Raw genomic sequence first — 19,098 nt, 5'->3', positions numbered from 1 at the left:
CCACTGCCTCTCATTCCAGGAAAATCAGAGGTTAATGATTTTTGTCATATTGAGACTAACAGCTAACAATTGCTACAGTTGGCCTTTAGTATTTTATTTGTCCTTTTGAGGTATTCAGAATAGGTGACAATGGCTTGCAGTTGAGAACATATGTAGAGAGACCCCTGTGGCTTATGGAAAAGTTGCTCCATGCTGCTTGGGTGTTTGAAAAAAAAAATACAACCAGAGCTCTTTTATGTTCCTCTCCTTAATGAATGCATGAATGTCAAAATGTACCAATGGCCCATTCAGGGGGCAAAGCCTAAGCAGCTCCTTCTTTAAGAACACATCCTGAGATGTAAAATACATTTGCTTAACAAATTAAAATAATGAGATAATTCAATTAGTTTCTTTAAAAAAAAGAGAGAGAGAGAGAAAGAAAAAAGGGTACATCAGGGGATTATTGTAATACAAGAACAGGTCATACAGCACAAAAGAGGAACAAACCAATTTGAAATAAGGTTAGAGTAGTAATGAAGGAATGTACATTGAATCATGGACTGCCATTGTAAAGATTTTTACTTGAAACAATAAAATTGTACATCACACATTCCCCTGTTCTGGCTCAGCCAGAGTTACATTTTGAATGAACAAGCTAATTTGAGAAAAAGTGTGAGATCTTTAAAAGAAAGGAGTTCTCTTCCTTTCCTGCATGTGTTTATGGCAAGAATCTTTCTGAATTTACATTTCACTGGTCAGGGGTCTCCATTATCAGTTTGCAGGTCTGAGAATTACAGCGCAGTAAATCTGTCAACACCTGCAAACTCATTAAAGTCTGGACGGTAAAAGGTTTGGGGCTTTCTTGCGTTCATTTAATCTGATTTTTGTGAGGCCATCCTCACCAGTGATGGCAAATTTCCTTAATTCATGCAGGATGGAGAGCGTCAGGAGAGAGAGGATAGAAACAAGGAAAAGGGATTTCAAAAAGCCAGAAGGACTTTCCTCAAGAGAAGCAAGAGGCAGTTGACTGTTTAATAGGCAAGTGTCAAATGCTCTCAAGGAGCACATAAGAAAGAAAGGCAGGAAGAAAAAAAACCTAGATATCACGAATTTCATAAGAGGAAATGGAGTTAACATGGAGATGTCTACAAACCAAACTTGTTTATTTGTGGCCCTGCTTTTTGCTGTCTGCCTGTACTGCTCGTCTAAAGATACCCTACAGCTAAACGAAAAGCCCTCCACTCGCACTCACTCGACTTCCAAATTAAAAACATTTTACAGGTTAGTAAATCTCCAGCTGAGGTGATGTAGCAAAGAACAGCTGTGAAGTAATTTTGATAATGATGAGAATAATAAGCACATGGCAAGGTTCAGGGCTTTGCTGTTGCAGCTTCAGTGCTCCTGAATAGATAAAAGTGATTAAATACTCCTGATTATCCCTGACCAATATGTAATGGATTTACAGCCCTTTCAATTAGTCAGTATTTGCTTAGGACTCATTATTTTGTCTTTGGTTAAGTAATCAGCCCAGAGACTCATGTTCTGTCTAATTCCTCTGAGCCAAGTGGGTACGGGGCACCTGACCTTTGAAATGGCCATAGCTGAGAGGCAGGAATAACCACTACTCCAGCAGAGACACTGGCTATTCCAGCTAATCCTGACCCCACAGGCCAGATCAATGCACCTTAGTTTTCTACTAATGTCCTTACATCAAAATGATGGTTTAGGAATGTGAATCTACCACTCCCCCCTTTAGCTGTGCTGCTGGCAGAGCAGTTCGATAGTCTCTATCATAAATAAATCGAGTCCCAGAATCATTAACACTGTAACCAACAGCAGGAAATTTATAAACCCATGGAAATTTATAAAACTTTGGTAGAAGAAGAAGTGGTTAATAATAGTTAGCATTTCAAGCCTTATCAAGTGAGAAACAATTTCAACGTGCAAGAAAAAAGAAAATCAATTGATAATTTAACCAGTTTCCATCATTTCCCACATAAAGTAAGCTAGGTTTACTAGGTTTTCTGTGGAACCACGTTTTGATGCCTAAGTGAAGTTAAATAGTCAACAGAACACCAACACAAACCAATAGCAAGCAGACAAATAAAAGCCCAAGGAAAGAACTGCTATTTCACATATTTAATCTCTCTCCCTCCAAATGTGAATATGGCTGAGTTTTGACATTAATGGACTTGAAGAGAAGCAAAAAAGGTGCAATTCTCCCTGTTACGCAACTGAAAAATTATGGAATCTGTAAGCCTTCTTTATTTCCTCACAAAATAGTAATAATGACAAGGTTGCAAGCTGCTGCTTTGACTTCTCTAACATCCACAGCGTATGTCAGCACACGCACACAGACCAGGGCTCTCTCTTTCACCACATACATATGAAGTTTGTGTAAACAGAGGCCAGCAATAAAGAATCCAGAAGGCAGAGCTTTATATGTGCTAAAGCAAGAATCCCTCTTTTGCTGTCCGCAGGAAGATTTTGGATAGTTCAAAGCCAAAAATGGTTACTTCATATATAGGTGGTGTTCCATGCTAAGGCGTTGTACTCTCTCTCATTTTCTCTCTACAGGATGGGTGTATATATAGATATACACACATTAGATAGATAGATAGATAGATAGATAGATAGATAGATAGATAGATATGAGATTTGTCATGATTCCAAGACCCTAGCAAAAAAAAACCCAAACAACAAAAAAACCCCCAAAAAAGCCAAAACCAAAAATAACAACAAAAAAAACCAAACCAAAACAAAAAAAAACCCAAACAAAAAAAACCCAAAAACAAAAACAACAAAAACCCACAAATCCTGAGACCTAATAATGGTCAAAAAATTATGGGGACAATTGATTTCTAATAATGATGACTAAACCTCATTAGGCACATGAATAGAAATTTATTTTGGTTTTCGGCACCACTTACTGTGAGATGCTGGAAAAGCCACGCTCTCATGATATTTGTTGCTACTTTGGGGAAAATGCCTCTTTTCTTCTGACGCTTTTTGTCCTTGTCTGGGTCGTCGTCATCTCCTGTTCCAGGTGAGGCTACACTGTTGTCTAAACCGTCACCTACAACAAAGAGAAAAAACAGGAGGGAGGAGATGTTAAATGAACCAAATACAGAAGCCAAAAAATATCATTAATTGCCAAGACACTACCACAGTTTGGGGGCTTTTTATTTCTTAGATCAGGCACATACCGTTTCTCATTATATAAGAATGCTGATACAAATGTGTAAAAATTAGAAAACCGTGTCTGTCCAAATACTAATTTTGTGTTTCACACATGCATATATCATTAATTCAATTATAATTGTGTGCTTGACATAGTGCAGTAGCTCTTTTTCAATTATGGGATTCAATGTGGGAAAACCTGCCACAAGAAAACCCATTTACAGTAAATGCATCCCTACAACCATTCTGAATATGTACGTATAAGTAATCAAGTTAAATGTTCTGTAGTCTATATATTCGGGGCCCTCTGCAGAGGTGGCAGTAACCATGTCACCGTTCAGTGCACATAACACACTGTCAGATGAGCCCCTCCCCATAACCATCACCTCGCAGCACACATGCACACGCACTCACAAACACGTACACCTAGTGTGACCCTGCATATAGCATTTGCATGACATGAAAACTTCTACATCTCTGCATCAGTGACTATTATCATTAAAAAAAAAAAGATGCACATCAAGGTAGAGCTCTCACTTAATCAGAACTTTCCATCAACATCCTTCTCTTCTGTGCTTTTCCCTGGCATTAATTGTGCATTAGCAAAAATCATTTACTTTTAACAGTCATAGTTATTTTTTCTTGCCCTCCAGCAAAAATGCCTTGAAAGCCTGCCTGGAGGGCATCTAAATTATGTATCTGAAAAACTCTTCTGGCAAGGCATTGCAGGACCCCTACTTTCTTAAAATTCATACAAGCACGTCTTCCTGTTTTTGGGAAGGCATCAATCAAGAGCAGCAATATATGCCATATTCCTACATTAATATTTGAACTAATAACTTTAAAAAAAGGAAAGAAACAAGATCCGACTTGTGGCATAATCAAATGCAAAATAAATGAAGAATACTGGGACAGCACTGAGACTTTATAGATTGCTGTGTTTTCCTTACACATCATTAGCCCGGAGCCACACGAAAGAGGAAAACAGAGAAGTGGAGAGTTTATGCTCCCTGCTGGTGTTTAAGAAGCCGAGGTCCTGGAAGGACATCTGGGAATTGTGCTGAGACGGTGGTTTTTGTAATTTAAGAATAGACATTCATTAGCAGTAAATGCCATAAATCCCATGCTAAGTAAAAACCTTGTCCAAGAAAGCCTAAAACAATAAACTCTGTGCTCAATGTAGCCTGAGCTAGACGCTCCATAGCTTCCTGAGGAATGCTATAGATTCACGAGCTAATTCCTATAGCCTCGTCTACATCTGTAGTGCTACTAAACGAAATACATTGCTGATACATACAGTCCATTTGCTTCAAAACTTGCATTTCAGCTCCATCTTCCCTCCCATGCAAGATCACCCTTCTTGTACTGTGTCCCCTCTGAAAAACCGACCCTTTTGGGCTGGAGAGACAGAAAAAGCCACAGCAAAGAGCTGGCAGATTAATTTTATTGACATTTCCATTTTCACTGCAATGTGATACCCTCCATCACATGGAAGAGATGACCCTCACTATTTACAGACTGACAGGCCACTTCATTACAACCACCCTGCCCCAAGGCAGAGCAGCTCCTTTCCATCTGCCCAAACACCAGAGCAAGACCCTGAAGTCGCTGCTCTCTTTCTCATGCCTTTTTTTTTTTTTTCTATTAACAATAGAGAAAGGAGAGTCAAATCACAGTAAACTAGTCAAAGAGATTATGGAAGCTCTAAACACTGTAACCAACTGTTCACTTTTGCAAAAAATTGGTTATTTAGAAAGCACTCCTTTCTGCTGCTTTCTTCCCCCCCATATATTCCACCCTGCTCCTCTCACAGACACGTGTGCGCGCGCGCACACACACACACGCACACACACTTTCCACTATGCCAAGGAACTGCTGCAAGGCAAATTCTCACAAACACTAATGGCTTCTGACTGCTCCTTGGCAACCCCAGCATTTTAACCTGGGTGGATATGCTCTCCAAAATACAGACACTGGAGCTATCTCATCAGCTGTTCATGTGACACAGATGGAGAGTGGCTATTAGGAGCCAGGCAATGGGCCTTGGGGATCTGAGGTGCTGTACTGTAGCCTCAGGCAATTTTGAAAAGCAGTACCCGGAGATGGGGGGAAAAATCCCTCCTGAAAGTGCAAGTTTGAAGTCAGTCAGTCTGTTTGTCTATCTGTCGTGCAGATAAAGATATCTTTGTCTCTTTATGTAAAAGTAATGTGTGTATGCACAGGATGTGTGGAGCTCTAAAACTTCTGCTCTGCACCATCCATTCAAACCACAGAAACACCAGTTCACTCACTGTATGGACAAATTCCTGTCTGTCTGCATATACTCTCCTATTTGTGAGCATCCACAGCAGGAGTCTCCGGCACGCTATATCAGTGTTTGGACTTTTTGATGAGGTTATTAATATCCTGGTTTTAAAAAGCTAATAGCAGCCCAAGAAAGAAAAGTTCAGCTAAAGCTCTCCTTGTCTTTCCATCCTAATCAGCAGTTGAAATTGTAAAAGTCGGTGCTTCCCTAATCTGTTCCATAACCTCATGAAAGGAAATTTAAATATTGTAACTCCAAATGATATCAGAAGAAAAATACTGCAAGATTTCTTCCCCCTGGTGTACAACAGGCCCAGTCCTGTTAATCTATATTGTCATATCTTTAATAAGACTACAATTGCTCATATTAGTGGATGCAGTTTCTAGTGAGAAGAAATCATAGAAAAAGCCCTTAAATGTCTTTTCCAAGATGGATTTATTTACTTCTGGTCCTAGTTTACTTCATCCAAATAAATGTCAGTTACTTTAAGTGAAGAAAAATAAATTATCAAAAGCAAAATAAAATGAACAGAGATGAAAGTGATTTTCTTCTGCTTTCCATACTGTTCAGCCATTTATTCTTGTGCAAAGAGTACGCATGATTGCAAAACCCTATCGGTGTTGTAGGAAAGTGGAGAATTCTTAAGTGGCACTCTCTTTGTGGAGGTGTCAATGACCACACAGGATTCGAGCCAGTAGAGAATTAGGTGTTTTACCCAGTTTGTTTAAGATTATAGCAATGCTATGTAATAGTCTCAATAATCCCTGTAAAAGATGGAGAGAGTTTACAAGAAACCCTGCAAAGAGACCCACCTAGGGTTCCTTAAAGACCTTCTCTTCTAGGGGAAGACTTTGTGGAGGACACTGAATATGCAAGTCTTCTTTACACAGCGGGACATTGGGCTTCCACACTGGCTCTGTGTTCAGGCACTCATAGTATGTGCTGAGGGTTTCCTTCCACTGCATAAATTCCTTTGCATTGAAAGCAAAGGAGAGTACCTCTTCTTTAAAAAATATCAAGCAAGTAGTTATAGCACAGTTTCCATTGCACCATAATTCCAACTTGCTGCAAGCTGACTTCCTTGGACAGATAAGCTTGCAAAGCCCAGTGCTGACGTAGCCAAGGACTCTTTGAGAAACAGAGGGCAGTCCTATATAAAGCCTGTCCAACCTTATTGTATCAATGAATTTTTCTTTGTTAGTCTTCCACACCATCAGTATTATCTCAACTCTAGTCTTTGTTCGTGCTCTTCATAGAGTAAAAACCCAGCAACAGAGGAAGCGAGTTTAGAAGTTGCTCATCTTGTCTGTTTACCACTTGTGAACAGGATGAATAACAAATTCCCAATCTATCAAAATGATAACTGAAAAAGATGACCCAATCAGGCCAAAGCACAGAAGCCTGGTAACAGTCCAGATTCAAGTTCTAGAAATAGTTTCTGTTACCATCATAGCAAGTAGAGCAGTTAAAAAAGTGATCCCTGGAAAAGTACATTTCAGAACCCAGTGTTTGAGTTTCTTCACCATCAGAGGTCCCTTACAGCTTTAAGGTTTGTCACGCTAAACGAAAAGAGAGAACAGCAGGAGTATCTAAACTCGGGGGAAGACAAGACACTTGGCCATTTTTCTAAAAATAGTGGATGCAATACGAAGAGCAAGTTAAAAGATTCTGAAAAGGAAAGCTGCAGTGCACTATGCTGATCTTAAGTAAGCTGCTCTAGTCTTCCAGTCTGATATTTTGATGAAATGGAATATGTAGATACAAATGCAAAACAAAGAGGAAAATCTCCATGCAGCCTATATTCACAATTCGTAACTATTTGTTTGTACTTAAAATGTGTCCACCTAGGCACATAAATATTGTAAACCATTATTAATAAGGACATCCAGCTCAGTAATACAACCCATATCACCACCAGACAAAAATCTTAAAAATCTCGTTGTCACTGCCAAAAAGCTGAGGAGAGAAGTGTCTGAAGATGTTTTTGAAGATAAGATAGTCTGTACTGAAGGGAAGACTATCAGAGAGGGAAGGTCAGCTCCAGAATCAAAGACCTTTCAGGAGAATCCTTATCCTCATTCCATCCTGTTAAAATTATCAGGCTTTTAGGCTTACAGCTCCAGTATATCACAGATCTTTGAATGAAGTCCTGGCTATGGATTGTTTTTGTTTCTCTTCCTCTTAATGATCCCTGTTCAAGGTAGTTGACTTAAGTCTCCTCACACCACAGGAGCCATACTTATCTCCTGCATTTCTTGCCCAGGGAAACTAAGTTAAGATAGGTTATGACTGGCAAATATGGGACTTTGAAAGCCACAAACAGTTCAGGTGGGCAACCCAGCTTAGAGTTGGGGCATCACTGGCAGTGCTCTGCCAGTACTTGGGCTGGTTTTGCTAAATTACTTTACTCCAGGAGGAAAGAAGCCATCCGAAGCTGTTCAGGGGCCTTACAGGCACACTGAGCCTGTGCCAACCTGCATGATCACCTCTTCCTAGAGTGGAGTGTCCTCAAGTGAGCTGCTGTGATCAGAGCACTGTGTTCTCTGCCCTGGTGTCTCTGAGTCACCAGACACACGTCTCATGGTTCTCTGCTCTGTTTTAGTGAGGTTCTTGGACAGAAAGAAAGGTTGGACACTGGCGCACTAGAGAGAACAGGAAAACTTGAGACATCCACCACTACCATCTCTCTTCCTGCAGAAGATGTTATTCTTTTGCCCTTCTAGAAGCAGGACGGAGACAAAGACCTGGCCTTCTCTCTTGCTGTTCTTTTGGAGGATCCTTTGCTTTCCAGAATAAAACCCAGCAATTCCACTGGGCTGATAATGTAAAGATGACATGTGTGAATTTCACACAAGGCATTAATAATTATTGCAAATTCAAATAGGAAGAAAACTTAAGATGCTATCAGACCCCACATACAAAGCTATTCTACGTAATCTAATTACAACTTAGCATAGTTTGTCATTCAGGAGCAAGTCCCTATTGCCATCTGGCAGTATGTGCTAAAGGCTTAAAGACTTGCATGGCATCTTGTATATAAAGTTTATTTACAAGAGACAGAATGAAAACTGTTTCTTTTCTGTTTCTGGATAGGCACCTCTCTAGAGTCTCTAATATATCTTATTTGCAAAAAGAAATTCACAAATGTTTTATTATTTATTCAAAGTAGGAATGACATTTCAGCACTTATTATAGCCATGCATGCTATAAAATCAGTGATCTAAGTCTTTCGAAATTATTTTCAGAACTGTTAAGTTTCACATTTCCCCTTTCATTATTTTTCTGTCCAAAAATAAGAAAAAAGACTGGCTTTCTTTGTGTCCTTAATTGTCTGTGTTTAGAGCTCATGTTCATTTGTAAAGTGAATTGAGAAATCTTAGAAATTCTGTCAAATGCCAAAAATGTATTTTTCTAGCTTTTATAAGAGAAAACTAATAAACCACAGTTTAAATGTTAAGCTCTTTTATACAGGCAGGAGGTTCATGGTTCGTTCATTGCAATCCAACATTTTTTCACATCAGGTGAAAAAAGTGCTCCAATGCAGACAAGGGGAACAACAGTAAAGCAACCTGCTAATTACTGATCTCTCTTACGTTCCTGCTGTGCTAAACTGTCCGGACATGTTGAAGTGAAATTTTTCTGCGATTTTCAAGTGACTAGTTCATGGCCCACTGCCGTGGAGTGCAGGAGAAGGGATGAAATGCTTTAGTTTACATGCAACATTTACTAACTGTGTGGGTTTTCCGACATTAAAGAGGGGGACAGTGACCCATGCCACCTTTTTCACACTCAAAAGAGCACTGAAAAAACAGTCTTCATAGGCTTACCTCAGGCTTCCCTGGCCCTTAACACCCTCCCCCCAGGGTAGGAGCAGAAAGAGAAAAAAGAAGGGATTTTATGCTCCTTTCTCTTCAACTTTTCAGGCGGTATAAGCAGCATTTAGCAAATTCAGCCTCCAAATGGCTCCAAATGCTCAGAGCTGCAGGGGCTCATCCTTTGTTAGCCTCCCTCTATTTACACAGGATTTACGCAGGCTCTCCACTGAAGAGACCACATGTTTCTGACAGAAAGCACTTCCATTCACACTGCATCAGGCAACAGGATTGTAACCACTGCAGCTTCACGCTGACCTGAGATTAGGGATTTCAGCAACATTGAGATGGTAACAATCTGCTAACTAACGAAAATTATCCATGGAGAACTCTGCTGCATACTCCAGTTAAAACTACCATGGCCAGATAGATTAGGTTACTTCAAGGGGCAATTAAGAACTAGCTACTGTCAAGAACATGCATGTCCATCTACAAATAACATACACACAGAGAAAAATATCAGCAGAGGGAAAAACAAATTTTAAAAAAAAATCAGACTGCAGCTTGGATTAAAACAATTTCACCCACTGGTTGAAGACATAAAGTGTAAAAACAGACAGATGGACACATATGTAAATGTGGCTGCATTTGTTTCTCTGGAACTGGCAAGTTAGTAATAACAGTATAGTTTAATAATTTATTTTCCATGGTATTTTCACACTGGTTAACTGGGCAGTGGCAATGCTTATGTGGAACTTTGGGAGCAGAATAATTCCTCCTATCTAATTGCTTCTGGGACAAACACACTGAACTAAGCGACCTCTCTTGCCTCTTCCTACAAGAATGCAGTACTGGAATCCGGTATCAGCCCGAGGATTTTTAAAATTTGGTAAATTTTTAAAAATCAATTTGGCCAGTCAAGATTTCTACACTGAGATTTTTTTTCCCCCCAGATTTAGTATTGTGTCAGGCTTTTTCAAAATGGATTACACATACACAAGCACAACAAACGTTGCTGGTTGGAGCTTGTGATTTTTTTGCTCAATAGCTTTTCATGGGGCAAAAGAAAATTGGATGGGAGCACAGGGCCAGAAAGGACCACACAGATCCAGTTTTTGATGAGTTTTATTTTGACATTTTAATTTGGCAAATTATTTTGCTTCTGCAGCGAAGGACTAAATAATTCACTTCCATAATAGCAGCTCCTATATGTATCTGATAACCGCTTAAAATGTACTAGGTATGTTCTAAAGTTCTCCATAGTAAATCATAATAAAGCTCTTCTGGGCACTCAGTGATTCATTTTTAGTGATCTCTCAAATGCCCTTACCCACAGTTAACACTCAGATTTTATTAAGGAAGAAAGCAGGGACAAATGTCCACTTAAGTCCCAGCTCTCAAATTCAACTCTGCTTGCGCTGCAGTACCTAAAGCTAAAGCTTTTTTAATGTTCTATTCACCTCCCCTGTGTGGCATTTCTGCTAACACAGAGTTCACAATCTTTCAGCCCCAAACACAGAAGGCTGCTATCTTCAAGACATCCGAGGAATGTGCCAGATACTATCATCTCCGCTGCAATACAAAGAACCAGAAAGAGGCAGAGACCAAAAGGAGACCGTGCTGATCAGGTTACTAAAGTCCAGAAAGTCTTTCCCAGAATGTTAAATGTTAATCTTTGAACCAGAAAATGTTATAATTAAGCTCCTTGTAGTTGGAGGAAATGCTAGCTGTAGAAGTCAAAGGTACAGCCATTTGAAGTTGTACTTTTTTGCACGTTTATCCTAATCTCGCACCCCTCATGCTGGCACAACTTCCACCAAGCACTTTGTTCTATTCAAGCAAAATTATCATTAATGTCAGTGGCAGTTTTGCCTGAGTAAGAAGTGTAAGACCAGATCCATGTCTTGTTCACAGAGAATTGCAAGCACTGCACAATTCCAGAGGAGATACACTCATTAAAACATGTGGTTTATGCTGATTTATAATGCTATTCTATTCAAAAGTGAAACTCACATTGTACCTCACCAGGAAAGTGTTCAATAGACTTTTTTCTATGTGGTTTTAACTTCAATTCCCACCCTCCCCACCTCAGTACAACTTGGTAAGTGTACTCCCAGTTTTTGGAATCCAGGCTGAAGGAAAGCATTATTAAAACAGGTTTAAGTATTCCGTATGCTTCGGTAATTACTTTGCAGTGTGAATGTAAATAGCTGTTATTCTGTTTAAATTTTTCATCCTACTAAACACTGTCACACAAAGTGCCCTTGTGCTGCAGTTTTAGTGGCATTCTTTTTAAATCTTTTCTAATATATTTTTAGACAAGTATTTTTGGCATTCTCATAGTAATTCTGTTAAGAATACCAGCTGCAGACTAGCTACAGCTGAGGCAACAATAGCAAGTCATTAAAGAAATCAGGAGACAAAAAAAAATATTTTTCTTTTCCTGAAAGCACATCTCCTTTAATAGCCTATTTTCCTTTTTTAGTTCTGGGATAATGTTTTTTGTTTTCTCAATCAACTGTATAAAAGTAAGTATACATTAAAGAGCTATATTTTGTTCTAAGTCGCTTTTCTAATTTGTTATCCTCTTACTTTTGTCATTAGAATAATATCAAATGTGGGCAAAATAGCAAAGTTCAATTAAAAGTCTACCTGCAGTTCAATTAAGTTCAATTGTACCTCATCAATATTTAACCTTTACTATTTTGCAGTTGTTTATATATAGCAGAATGTGAGAACTTAAAAGTAGATGATGACTAACATCCTGCACCATTCTTCTTCATTAAATCATTAATGTAGTTGCTTTAAGAGTAAAAATGACTGGTTTTTTAAAAGGAAAATATCAATCAGAGTATCTGAATTTTCCTTACAGCTGTTAAAAGTAGTTATGAACTGTGAAATATTTTAATGCCTTGCAGTTCCCCATAGACCCTATGCCATTTGACACAACTGCTTGTTCAGGAGAAAGCCCCTAAAATGATGCCAACTAGTACAGCAAGAGGCCATGTACTGTCCACATTAGAAACCTCTTTTTTCAGGGCTGTTTAGTTATTAAGAAAGCACTAGTTGAAATACTACATCAAGGTACACATGGATAAGATTATTTCATCATTTAAAAAAAAAAAAAGTTAGGACTAGAAATGTAACAGACCGTTAGTCCTGAGAGACACTAAGTTGAAAGCTTCAGTTACTGAAAAGGACACTTGTTAGGCCACAAGTCCAGAATGCACATTAGTCTATTTTAAGATGTATTAAAGAAAAAATGGAGGATGGCTAAATGCTTTAAAAAAAAAAAAAAAAAAAAAAAAAAAAGTAGTTGTTTCAGTAGAAAGGTCTCAAAATGAACCATAAAAACTTTTTCTGGTGATAAAATGTACACAAATGTGTGTGCTACATAAAACAAATAAAAGTACCGTATTGATATGCATTCACAAACACTTGAACAGCATAAGAAGAGATGCTTGCTGTGAATGCATAATTCTGAAAAAATTTAAAAGTAGAAAACAACTCCAAGCTTGGCAAGTCTTACATACCATAGGAGCTCCAACACCTATGCACAGTAGAGTGGATTAACCCGCTGGGTGCTGCGGACATATATATGCACCTCCTCCTAAAGTGTTCATTTGGCTGGCAGTCTGGAAAATGCCAGAATGTGAAGGGTTACGTGGGAACACTGACAGTCGGCTCTCGTAGGTTTAACTTAAAGCCCGTACTTTAAATATAGGGTGTTATGTATTTGGAAACACAACTAATACTCTTTATAAGTGATATGCTACTTGGCGCTCAAAATGAAGGACTCGATGAAGTCTTGCTCCCACTAGTGACTCATTCTCCAGATGACAACTTCGTGCTTTGGACCTGCCTGTATTTATTTTTGGGGTTACCATTTTTCAGAAGTCATTTCCTCTGAGAAGCCTTGTAAATGTAAACTGTAAACCATCTATAACTTATGGGCTGTACATATTGGATGCTTAAAAGTGGTTACTGGAAAAGCCTGAAATGCTTCTTTTCTTTGAAGTTTAGTAGAGAGACAAAAAGAGCAAGCATAAGGGAGCTAAAGCTCCTAGCTAGTCCCTGACAGATATCTTTATGGTATCAGTAAGGCAAAGAAGCAATTAATTTTTTTTTTCCATTGTATAATTTTACTGATTTGTTCTGGGATAATATGATTAAAAAGCAAGCAAAAAAAGAAGGAATGGCTATGGTCACCTCTCTCTGCAGCCAAACTGTTCCAGAAGATGCTTTGTACTGCTTTAAGTGATTGAGAGTATTGACATATGCATAATTCTGTAGAAACGGGAAAAAGCTTTTGACAAAAGTTTCAATGAAGTGGATTTAGAAAACAAGGAAGCATAAGAATAGCAAAACCACAGGGTACTAAGTTGTTGTAACATTATTTTTTTAAAGTTCTCAGCACAAAACTCAAAAGCACAGACACCTACTCCAACACCTGATGCTTTGCCTTTTTTCCTCATAACCTGTAATTTCATTTCAAGTCTTTCATTGTCACAGAATACATAACAAAACACAAATATGCCGTGCCTACAAAGTCTTCCTAGATTGATCTGTGTCCCTGAGCTTTTTCTAGGGAAGAGCCTCACAAGTTGGGCTCCAGAGAGCTTACATCACTCCCCTCCCTCCTTCAAAGGGGTTAATGTTGCCTACATGTAGGGACCCCAAATGAAACGCCTGGCAAGTTATGAGACTTCCCTTCCTTCAGGTTCAGATGGGTAAAATGGAGTTTCCCTCTGGACCCAGGTTCACCTAGCCAGTCAGCGAGCTGACCCGTCTGCCATAAGATCAAATATAAACCCCACCAATCAAGTAGCAGTCCAGGCTAAATGTGCTGATGCAACAAATTTCCAGGTCTTGATCACACTAGGCAGGGGAGCCATTCTTCTCAGTGATAAAGTCACTGAATGCACTCTTGAGGAGATAAAAAATTAAGAACTGGCTGACTTTGCACCATTTGAGTGAGTTATTCACCACTGACCCAGAACAACAGAATTGTCATGTTCTGACACTAGCTAGGAATGACTGTAGACATGGTCATCTCTGACTCTTACTGCAAGTCTGTAAGGAGGAAACAGGAACCATTTCTGAGCTGGTTAGTGGCATCAGTCCAGAAATTACAGTGTTTAAATGCATTATGCATTAGAAGAAACTTCACACAGTCTCTCTATCTCTCTCTCCTTCTCCCCCTCCTCCTAAAAACTTGGTGAAATGATGCCAATGAGAGGGCTTAGTACTCAAAAAAAAAAAACATCCCCCCCAAAAAAAACCCAAATAGGATCTCAGCAATTAAGATCTGCCTTAGACATTAAACCCCTTGCAATTTTATAGTTAAGATATTTTTACCTGTGTTTTACTATGTCAGCTTTTAAAACTTTACAGATTTATACTGCACATAAGAATTGAGATGCTGATAGCATTGGACCATTATCTAACACAAGATGTTCTATTCCCTTTTTCTGTTATTGGCTCAGAAAACTACCTTCAGTAAATTTTTAGAGTTTTTTCACCTGCTCAAATAAGCAAGGCACACAGTTTTCAATGAAAAGTGCTATAAAAGTAATACTTAATATTACTTTCGTGGTGGTTCTTACTTAAGTGAATATTATATATTACTACTTTTAAATAAAAACATGCCAACACACTCCTGAGTTCATTTGAGCATTACATTTTTTCAAGTCTGAGCATGGCTATTGTTTTTGCTAATTCTTCATTTCTAAATGTGCATCATAAAGAGAACATCTTGAAATACTCTGTTAGAAGGCAGGTTCTTGGACTTAATAGTTGTGATCAAAATAGATGTACAAGGACATCTTATTTTTTTCTCCTTCAGCTACATAGCAGGATTTCAATTTTTGTTACTAGAAGCAAAAGCAAGTCTTAGCACTGTAATTTCAGTAAAGAGACCAGACAGTTTTTGTATTTGTGGCTGACCAAAATCCTGAAGTATGAACAGTATTATTATCCCGTCTCTATCTTCCTGCAGCATATATGAGAATTTGTTCTGAGAGACATGGGGAAAATTAAGATTTGTCATTTCCTCTTTCAACCTCTGATGAACTCAATGCCAAAATACTTTCTGGACCTCACTTCCCCTGCTGCACATGCTGTGTTTCTCGTTTTGGGTGTTACACACACGGAGCAAGCCAGCTTTCCCAGGAAAAAGTGCTTCGAGGGACAAAGATCTGCCTGTGCTGCTGGTCTCTGCAGTCAGGACACTTACATGAGCACCAGTACTCACATTTGGATGGAGAGTACTCAGAGAACAGGAAAGAATTATCACATGGAGGGCAGGTCTGGGACCATTTTTCTGAAATGAACACCAGCATTGACAATTCAGTTATGAAGCACTAACAAAACCCGCTTTTCAACTCTGTTTATTTCTTGCAAAACAGATTCACCCAGACAATGAAATAAAAGTTATATCAAGGAGGTGAGACAGCAATCCTTTTCTCCTCGACCGTGCTGCTTTCTAGTACTGGTGGTGGCTTCTCTTATTTGTGACAACAGTTCAGTAAATTATGCGAGCCTGGACCCTGGTTGTTGATGGTTCATAGATTGTACATCCCTAGCAGCACGACCCCATCTAGTACTGTGGGACTAGTTGCACCAAACAAAACAAAACAAAACACAAAAAAACCCCAAACCAAACAAAACAAAAACAAAAAACAAAAACAGAAAAAAACCCCAAACACCTAATCGGTCCCTGAGGATAGCTAGGTGTTTTGGAAGTCCTTTTAACAAAAAGAAAAAAATATATCTCCCATAGTGATTTGCCAGCCTTCCAATACTCTATCCAGCACATAGGGACTTCTAAATTACATACTGTAATTGACATCAAATATCTGTCCCATCAGTGAATATCTTTATTAGCATCAAAATCACTCACAACTAGTGTTCCTCAATGTTATTAAACAGAACTTGTTCTAGGTGTTGCCTTACTAATTAGTCAGGATGAGCCCGAGGAAGAAAATCTGGGTCATGTTAAATTAATTGGAATGAGCATGAAAATTAGCAGAGCAAACTGCATCAATTTTCTATAGAGAGCCTTTCTTCATGTTGAGAATAAAAATGGATATTATGAGGCATTAACCAAACTGCCTTCTGTGACTGCCAAGAGGTGTGTTACAGTAGCCCAAAAATATCATGCTCACAGATTTTCAGAAGTTAATGAGACATTTCCAGGAATGGTAAATACATGGTATTAAAATGGGTGTGCCTCTTATGGGAAAATGCCAAGTCATTTCATGTTTATTCAGGCATAACAAGCTCCTCAAAATGAGCATAATTTAAGAGGTGAATAGTGCAAAGAGGGCTAACATTCAACTAATTTTCCTTAAGAAAGAAAAGATTAAATTGAACAAAAAATGAATTAAGAGGTTTACAAATCAACAAGTCAACCATCAGATTGCAGCCTCTGCACAGTATATTCTCATCAGCCCCTGCCATGAAGTTTTCAAAAAATGTCCCGAAGGCAGGGAACAAAGCGAGCAGAACTGATTACAGCCACACTCACCGCCTTGCTGTCTAAACTCTGTTTGGCTTCCTAATGAGCTCACTAAAAACCTAATTCATCTCCCATAACCCTTCTCAGCCCTCCTTGAAATTCACCATTATGGAAATTACAGATGAAACATTTACAGGCTGTGTTCAAATTACCGCTTCTTCAACAGGCAGGTCCCTGACCCTCACAATGAACACAATAGAGGTATGTCCGGCATGAAACCACTTGAGCCGCAGCCTATAGAATAAAGAGGCTCAGGAAGGTTAAGACTTTTTCTCATGGTGACAATGATTTCCACATTAATGCTTTCAGTTCCATGAATATGGGAATTTTGTGGGTTTGACAGTATATCAAATACAAATTGTAATTCAGAAGGGGAGAAATGAGTTGTACTGATGACAAATAGCTGAAATAGGCTAATGTGAATTCCCAGCCTGTTCATGAGGAAACTCCCTCAGTTCCTCATTACATGAAGTCAAAATGATCCTCACGGCACCTAGCCTGTAACTGGAAGATTACTGAATTGATGGATCCTTAGTTTAAAATGCAGCTGTTTTATTCTGCTTTAGTAATTAATTCTTTTTCCAATACCATATTGATTAAGCGTAGACCCTGATAAAGTTCAAACTGAGAAGAATCTCTAGTGACTTCCTTAGTTGCTCTAGAGACTCAATGAAAACTTCCTACAATTCCACCTGCCTCCTCGGAGTGCTGATCCAATGAACAGAACAGTTTTTTTCTCATAAATTAGTTAGGCCATGTGGAGCTGTATTAGCTGATCGTTGCTTTTGTCTCTCTACTTGCTGACTTGCTTTTCACTTTTGCTGTCCTTTGTGCTGTCACACACAAAGTCGGAGTGCAGCTGCCATGCTGAACCCAAACCAAGGTAAAGAACAATTCGTACAAACTACATTTTTCCCCCCACTTTATACAGCTGCAACTCCCCAAGCAGCATTGCACTCAATAAGGCCTCCTGGGATCCAACTAGCAGAGAAATCTGTGCTGAAGCATGCAGTCGTTCTGTGGGACTAAAGAGTGTTGAGGGGAGGAGGGGGAGTAACCTGTTTTCTTCAAGACTCTTCCACCTTTTGGGATAGAATATTTGCTCCTTTATTTTTTAGCAGTCAATGATCCTTATATTATCTGTGTTTTCATTAAAACAAAACAAACAAACAAACAAAATCCAACAACAACCTAAAATCCAAAGAACGAGCCCAAACCACACTCCTAAAACACTACAGACACTTGAGACAAGAAACCACCACTTCACCTATAAAAAATGGGATGTGAGTTCTTGCTGTTAACAGTCAGGGCATGGCCATCCATGGATAACCATGGCAAACGCAGCTGCAAATTACAAGAAGCAGCAATGACCAACTCGATGCTGCTTTTCAGAGAGTCACCCGTGTCTCTCACAGGGTGAATTCAACAGAGCACAACAACCGAAAGTTTCTTAGACTACAACCAGTACAGTGGACTTTCTTGTTTTTATGAAAATCAGAAATACACTGGTCTGAAAACATTTCCAACATTTTACGATAATTTTTTCTTCCCCAGCCTACCCCAGCCCTTCTCCTTTCCTTTCCTACCATCCGAAAAGGAAACGGCTGATACCTTCTGTGTCTGCACACTACAGTTTGTAACCTGGACCTGTGTGTCTGAAGGGTAACATGCTGTTCATACAGATTTCCACACGAGTAGTGCCAAGTGATTTACAAAACTAAAGGATCTGAGAGAGTGACAGGCACATCAGATATTGGCAATCCTTCTTCAGGTGCCTTATTAGATAATGAGGATATTTGAAGGCTAAAGGTCTCATCCTAATTTCATACTATCTGAGGCCCTGACTTACCTCTGCCTTCCCACCAAGACAAAAGCAAGCTGGCTTTCAACATTTCTTCAGGAGAATCTGCTCCGTTTGGGCTCATCCAATTTATATGTGAAGAGCCGTGTGAGCAGGCGGGTGCAAGGACGGCAGTGGGCCAGGACAGCCCCTGTGCATGGTGGGCCAGGACAGATAACGGCATTCCCCACCTTCAGAGCATTCTTCCTTAGGGTGAAAGGTCACCCCTCACAGATGCCTCCAGCAGACACTCTGTTGTCAAAAGGTTGCATCATGCAATTCATGCAGTCGCTCCTAACAATGCACTGTTCTTATCCAGATACGTAAACACACTGCACTTCTAAATAATTTCCTTGTTAAGGACAACTTGTTTTTCTCCCCTGAGTTTTGTTCCGCTATCAAAAAAAGTAAGGAACACTGAGAAAAAAACCCAGTTTGACTCCCCTTTGCCAATTCACAGCTT

The 19,098-nt window shown here is 39.2% G+C and overlaps 1 protein-coding gene across 4 annotated transcripts in view; it reads right to left on the bottom strand.

Annotated features, from left to right (window-relative positions):
* MEIS2 (Meis homeobox 2) overlaps positions 1–19,098 on the bottom strand; it is a 171,973-nt gene that overhangs the window by 115,802 nt on the left and 37,073 nt on the right. For 3 of the 4 annotated variants that reach the window (XM_066188332.1, XM_066188328.1, XM_066188329.1), the window contains exons 9-10: positions 12,810–12,911; positions 2,910–3,055 (exon numbers count right to left, since the gene is read on the bottom strand). In XM_066188332.1, coding sequence (XP_066044429.1) covers positions 2,910–3,055; positions 12,810–12,911 — 248 coding nt within the window. The remainder of the gene's footprint in view (positions 1–2,909; positions 3,056–12,809; positions 12,912–19,098) is intronic. The other variant, XM_066188330.1, reaches the window with a different exon arrangement.

The sequence above is a fragment of the Chamaea fasciata genome, unplaced genomic scaffold, assembly GCF_029207755.1.
Source record: "Chamaea fasciata isolate MVZ Bird 193981 ecotype frontalis unplaced genomic scaffold, bChaFas1.0.hap1 SCAF_7, whole genome shotgun sequence".
Lineage (NCBI taxonomy): Eukaryota > Metazoa > Chordata > Aves > Passeriformes > Sylviidae > Chamaea > Chamaea fasciata.
This window is presented reverse-complemented; position numbering and strand designations above follow the sequence as displayed.